Source organism: Propithecus coquereli, unplaced genomic scaffold, assembly GCF_000956105.1.
Source record: "Propithecus coquereli isolate 6110/MARCELLA unplaced genomic scaffold, Pcoq_1.0 Scaffold95, whole genome shotgun sequence".
Taxonomy (NCBI): domain Eukaryota; kingdom Metazoa; phylum Chordata; class Mammalia; order Primates; family Indriidae; genus Propithecus; species Propithecus coquereli.
In genome coordinates this window covers 9190016-9197102 of record NW_012155840.1, presented here as the reverse complement: position 1 = coordinate 9197102, position 7087 = coordinate 9190016, and the positions used below count along the sequence as shown (strand labels likewise).

The following is a 7087-nucleotide window of genomic DNA, read 5'->3' as shown; positions in this document are numbered from 1 at the left end:
TTATCTTTAAAGAGAATGTTATTTAATGACACTTGTTTTCATAAATGGCAGGTACGAATGAAAAATAAGACATTCATAAAAAATAAAAAACTCTCAAAAGTTTCACTTATTACTAATCACTTATCTTTAAATAAAATTTGAATAACTTTTTTCTCTTCTGTGAACAAGGAACAAAATAGAAGAAAAAGTTTTAAAATAGTAATTACTTAGAATTACCTCAATTATTCAATTCTTCCTTTTGGTTCATTTTGCTTTACGCTCACAGGTATATTTTATAACAATAAGCCCCACTTTTCAATAAAATAGAAACAAGTATACTTTTTTAAAGTATACTTTTTTAAAATAGGCATTTTTAAAATGATAAGTTAGAGAAAAAATTCATTCAAGCAAAAGTATTTCCTGAAGTAGCTTTATTCAAGGCACGTATTATACAATGTTCAAATGCTTCTTTCATTTAATCATTGCTAAAGAAGTGTCTTCAGATCTAAAGTCTATTATATTGCCTCTAAAAAAATAGCATTTTTAAGTCCTGGTAATCCACTTATATACATATGGAAATACATTAATAGGTGTGTATGTGTGTGTGTGTGTGTGTGTGTGTGTGTGTGTGTGTTGCATGATTATAGAAATACTCCAGAAAGGGAAAATGGGCAGATACATTACAGATTGTCCTGATTCAGTCTGGAATACAGTCTACCACCAGTTATCGCATCTTTACTGGGAAGGTAGGAAGAATCCCTAATCATCCCTGAGAAGGCATAATCCAAAGCTGGCCGAAAAGGCAAGGCAGGTACCAACCCAGGCGTTAGATAGGGTGACATAAAACCAGATAGCCCTCTTCTTGGAGAAGAGTATGTCAGTCGTAATGGACTGATACCTAGTCTAGGATTTAAGCTGTAGAGACTTGAATCACCTCCATAAGAAGCAGAAGTGGTCTGAAGAGGAGAGAAAGCTGATTTATTACCTAGAGTTCCAAAACTAATTCCAGCTAAACTAAAATTTGAAGCTCTCTGAAAGGCTGTATTTTCCAGTTCTCCTGAGCTTGCTAGGTTCCTGGTGTCTGGCTTGTGTTCTTTCCCATTCAAAATCTGTTCAATGGCTTGGACCACATCCCCTTTGCAGAACTGTAGAATGCCTTCTAGCCGGCTGCGCCTGTAACTTGGAAAAATCTTAGTAAGGATATCTAGAGGATCTCTTGGTCTTGAGGACACTGTGGGAAGGCTCGTTCTGGTAGCAGTAAAGTCTTTGGCACACTCACTTTCATTTCCTGATTCCAGATCAGAGGATGATAAGGACCTGGGACTCTCTTCACCTCCTGATTGCTCCCCAGGGTAAGGAGATAGGATGCTATCCTGCTTATTTGAATATTCTGAAATAGATGACTTTATGCTTTGTTTCCCAATGACACCATTAGACCTAGGAGATGATTCCAGGGAAGGTTGATGGGATTTGGAAATCAGTTCTTCTTGTCCACTCTGGCATGACTCACATTTCCTCTCTTTTTGTCCTGAAGAAGAGAGGGGGAAAAAAAGAATCAAATATAGGGAATATTTCCCAGAACATAGTACTGCTCATGTAAAAATAATGCTGGATAAAATAATTCTTTCGCTCATAATAGTAATATTTATACATTCTAAGACATTTTAATGAATAACTCAAATTTAAAAGATCATTCAGAAATGCAGGTGCTAGAATAGTGAGAAAACGCTATTTCTTATGTCATTTCAGAATCACAAAGATATACAATATTTAAATGGAGTTGTACTTAGGAATTATAAGATGAGAGTCAATTGATACCCAAATGTGTTAATGTTAAGAAACATCAACATGGCACACTATTTGTCCTATCTTGGCAGTTTGGGATCTTCCTAAATGTCACCCAAGTTTTTGTTATCTAAGTGATATTTTTTCACAATGACACTATATAAAAATAACTCAATAAAATGGTTAGGTTTAGATAATCTAAAAAAAGAATAATCTTAGTTTGAAATGAATATTCTATTTAATCGCTAATGTTAAATTTCAACAATTGGTTTTTTATGCTCACATTTCAAGTTCCAATTAAGTTACCTGAATAATGTAAAAAAACGACCAAAATTGTTAATTTCATTTCAAATTTAAACCAGTAATGACTACTGCTGTATCAATCTCAATTCATACTAGAGCTTACATATTTTGTTTTATGTGAGAGATTATATAGACTTCGTATTTTTTCAAAATCCTCCTTGAAGGATGCACTTTCTTTTATAGCCCCTAAGAAATATCAAGAAAAGATTTTAAAACAAAATTGTTTTCAAAACAAAATTATAAACTCCACTATTAGAATCTGTATGGATCATCAAAGTATCTCAAAAACAACATATTAGGCATTTGCTTCAAATCATACCCACCCTCCAATATTTAGGGCATTTTCTAAAAATATTTTACTATCCCAACACATTGAGCATATTAATAAAACAAAAATATTTTAAAACTCTTTTGCCAGGCTAACACCAGGAAAATAACAATAATGCACATATTCACTAAATAACTTTTACTTTGGTTTACATTTCCTCTTACCCTATAGATACATTTTATATATCTACAGGTAAGGGTAAATTGTTAAGTGGGGGTATTCTGAGTATTTCTGTCTAACTTTTTTTGGACAAATACTCCCTAAAGCACTGATTTTCACCACGATTTGCAATACTCTCATGTTCCCTCTGGTTTTCTTAAGAACCAGTCCTAACTTCTAAAGACACATCTATAGTTCATTTTAAAATCAAAGTGCGCACAATTTAGCACTTTGAGGGTCAAAATGTCACTATATCAAGTATATGTTGAAAGAAAGGATGTTGTTACTGCAAAATTACAAAGACTCTGTAGTATTTTCAACTTTAAATAATACAATAAAACTTTCCTAATGAAGCGTGCCAAGTGGAGATAGATTTCCACTCATCCTCCATTACATTTTACTTAAAAATATGATTCACTAAATATGCCCCCCGAACATGTAAAGTATGGAAATTTCATCTGTATAGCAATTTATGCACGGAATAATTTCTTGTTATATTGCACCTGTAATACAACATATGCAATGAAATACCTATTGCATAAGGTATTGGAAAATAAGGTGTCTTTAAAATATTGTGATATACCATTTACATCCTCTCTATCCTCTCAACTCTGATAGCTTGTCTTACTTCTTCTATTGCATTTATCATTGTATATTATGCCTTCTATTGTAGTTTTTGGATACATATAGTCTGTCTTATTTTTAATATAAGGTTCTTTTGTGTAGGAAAATCTTATGCACTTCTGAATCACTGTTAGTCTTTGTCTAATGAATGAGTAAAGTAAATAGACTATCTTACTACAGTTCATTGCTATTGTAAAAGGAGGCAGTTCAATTTAGAAAGCCATTGAAGTAGCCTTTAGAAAATTGGTTTGCTTTTTGTAGAGGGTTATCTGAAACAAAGAATAAAATAAAATAATTAGCCCTATAATATAAACAGAACACTTTAGTACCAAAAAAAACCATATAAACCAATGTTTTGCAGGGAGCTGTCAGCCAGATTTTATTATTGGTGTAGTTTAAGGAATCCTCAGTTTTACTTAAAACTTTTATAGCAATTTTATAGCAGGTTTACTTAAAACTTTACTCTTTTTTTATAGCAGTTTTACTTAAAACTTTACTCTTCAGCACTCCTGGATCTTTCATGAGAAACTTTTAAAGTCTATTTCATCTACTGAAATAAACTAGAATGCATGCAAAAAGTTGGCATAGGCAAGCTAGTCTTTTTCAAAAGTACATCTGCAGTGTTAAGATCTGCAATTTTCACAATTCAAGGAAGGTTTCTATAATAGTTAATAATTTACTGTATCATTATCATATAATTTCATATAGTACAACCTGGCTTGGACTTATACAAAAATATTGAAATGACATTTTCACCGCTAGAAGGCCCTATGGAAGGCTATGAAATTCATTAAAATACAGTAAGATTTACATTGGTAAGAACAGTTAATTTGGGATAGTTTTTTATATAGCTAATTGCTTTGCAGTCAACAAATAAGAGAAAAACTAAAACTCCTTGGAAAAGAAATCTCCAACATTGAACTCTGAAATTCTCATCAATGGTATTACAAAATAAATTTTACGAAAAGATTTATAAGGAAAGGAGGGGGGAAAGATAGGCTTTGGTAGATTTCACTCTCTTCCCTAACTTGTAGCTGGCGCCAAAGGTTTGCTCCAAAGGTAAAGAACTGCATTCCCACCCGTCATTGAGTTTCTAGGCAAGATCATTCTAAAACACAGCACCTTCACTAAGCTTTTCGTTCATGCTCGCTTGAAGTTCTACACACACAGAGAAAAAGTTAAATCAACTTGTGCGCAAACAACTCCAGGCGAGTTTTTCATTTGTGATCACCCATGCTTTACTTTTACGTTATCTTATCCTATCACCTAAGGGAACACTGAGCCCTTCCAAAGTGAAGGTGATGGGTCTCTAACACCCCATTAGCGTCCATGTTACAGAACAGTTTCCCAGAACTTAAATAAGTGCTTCTTTAAAAATAAAAATAAATTAAAAAAAAATAAAAAAAACTTTTCCTGCCCGCCTCGAGGGTGCGGCTGCTTGTTTCAAAATGTTTCGCTTCAGAACAACCATTTTCTTGTGCGAAGAGCAAATGAAGGACCAACTCACCTTGTTTTGCCCCAGGATACTCTTGCGGGAAAACCTCGAAAGCCGGGGTCGCCAGACCACAAGCTTGACGCAAGGCACACCGTCCCGGCGCAGCCGCCGCCGCCCTGCCGCCCGTGGCCTGGGGATTTTCAGTTCTGCCGCAGCCGCCGGAGGCTGGACCCCCGGGCCCGGGGAGTCCAGCACACAGGAGCCTCTGCAGCCCCCGGGCTTCGCTCTCCTCCTGCGCCTGCTGCCTGCGCAGCGCCACCTGGGCGGCCATGACGCGCTGGCGCTCGGCGATCAGCGTGCACTTGGCACACGCGCAGTCCCGCCAGCGGCAGAAGCGCTTGTGGCCCTTGAGCGCCGACACCACGCCGTGGTTGCGACAGCGGGCACACTTGGGCGTCCGCGGGTAGCCGCAGCCCGCCGCGCCCACTGCCCTGTCCAGCCCGGGAGCCGGCGGGCAGCCTCCGCCGCCGGACGTTGCGGCAGCGGCAGCGGCGGCCGCGGCTGCTCTCAGGAAGAGGCTGGGAGGCCGCAGGAAAGCTGGAGGAATGGACATCCCCGAAGGTACCGGCAACGCCGGGGACGGGGACGGAGGGGCCGCAGCCAACAGCCCAGGGGCCAGGTGGGGTCGGCCGCTACCGCTGCGGTCTCTGCTGCCACTCGGTGACTGCTCCATTCCCGAGAAGTTTCTGGAGAGGCGTAGCAGCTAGAAAGTGCGCTGTCCTCAGCTAACTCTGCGGGTCTGTGGAGAAGGAGTGGGGGGCGGTGAGGGCGGGCTGTGGTCCCGCTGCGCCCCCCACCCACGCACGGACAAAAGTTTTGCGCCCTTCCCGCCCAGAGTTGGGACGACCGCGTGCGGGAGCAGGAGACGCTAAAAGGCGCAGCTGCCCAGTGAGCCTCTTAAGTCCCAAGGCGCTACGTTAACGTCCCTAAGCTCTGCGCGGCCTCCGAGCCCAAGAAGGCGCGTCAGGAGAGGCCACCCCGCCCACCCAGTCTACCCGCCAAGCGCTGAAGCCGAGGGAGGGCCAGGGGCGGAGAGTGGGGGCTCCTGGGAGGAGGGGCGGTGGGAGACACCAGAAACCGTCCTGCTGGGCTGCAAATGTCTCTTCCCCCAAAGATGCCCTTTTCTCCCACTTGCATCCTCGTGAGTTCCTCGACTATATTTTTATGAAATAGTCGTCGAAGGCTCTCTCTCTTACGGCCCCTCTTAAATTAAGCAAGATTTGAAGTTCTCCTTTCCTCAGTTCCTCGCTTCTACTAAGCAAGTTGGAAGATTTACATTCTGAGCGCTCCCTGTGCTTTGGTTTCCCGAATGAAGTCTTCATCACCACAGTATGGCAGGCTACAAGTTTGTTAGCCACAGGAACGACGTCTTGTTGTAAGTGGGTTTTAGGAGTGTGTCAAAACAATGGATAAATAATTAAGGAAATTGACTCACATTCAGATGTTTCTCTCGTGCATTCTGTTTATACATGCAAATTTGGATTGCCTATATTTTGAAATGTTGCTGCTTAAAGAAGTTATGAAAATCTTCTCTGGAACTACTAACTATGCTATCATAAAGTATGTTCTATAAATATGCATTTAATGCCTTTAATTGTAAGAAAAGATCATAAGGCTTTTAAACCAAAAGAGCATCTGAGGCAGAAAATTCACGGAATTTATTCTTCATGGAAAGGAGAGTCAGCACTCTGTCAGCTCTTCAAGATAATATCCACCTGCCTTGACAGGCAATTCATATTCTAGCCCAAAGATGGCTAATGGTATTTTTACCACTCCACCTATTCACATTCAGGGCAGACATTACTACTACATCTGGGCTTTCTCCTGCCTGGCCATCTACATTATCACCACCACCATCAAATTCCCATACAGACATCCTATGGTAGAGGTTTTCTACCTTTCCCTAGTATTGGAACAACCTGGAGAACTTTTAAAGATGTAGACACTCCAATCTAGGTTTGTATTCTAACTCATTTGGTCTGAGTCTTAAACTCTCAAAGTGATGAACGTACAACCAAGGTTTAGAACTACCACCTTAGGAATTTCTAACCTCTGTGGATTCTAACCCAAACTTTCTCACATCTCTTTATCTTTGCTCAAGTCACTCCTGCCTAACATCTAATGATTGTCTAACTGTGAAACTCAAATTCATCATATAACAGATGACTTTTTACTTCTACATGATCATTAAAGTACGATGAATTACCTAGCAGAAAAGCAATCCCCTCTTCTGTTCTTTTTAAAGATCTTCTGGTTACTTAAAGAGAAATGTTCAGCTTGGTGCAAGCACGTCTTTAAGATTTTTCTAAGATTTGTTAATTATGGTTTCCAACAATAACAACAAAGAGGCCAGCAAGTAAAGTGTTTACCTAGAATTTAGTAGTATTTTTCTGTTTTTATTTGATTTTTAAAGT

The 7087-nt window shown here is 39.6% G+C and overlaps 1 protein-coding gene across 1 annotated transcript; it reads right to left on the bottom strand.

The window, feature by feature from the left end:
- Positions 1-659: 659 nt before the first annotated feature.
- Positions 660-5346, bottom strand: DMRTA1 (DMRT-like family A1). The gene is made up of 2 exons (XM_012665013.1): positions 4686-5346; positions 660-1507 (listed from the first exon to the last, which is right to left on the bottom strand). Exons 1-2 carry the CDS (start codon positions 5344-5346, stop codon positions 660-662), a joined length of 1509 nt encoding a protein of 502 aa, XP_012520467.1.
- Positions 5347-7087: the final 1741 nt, after the last annotated feature.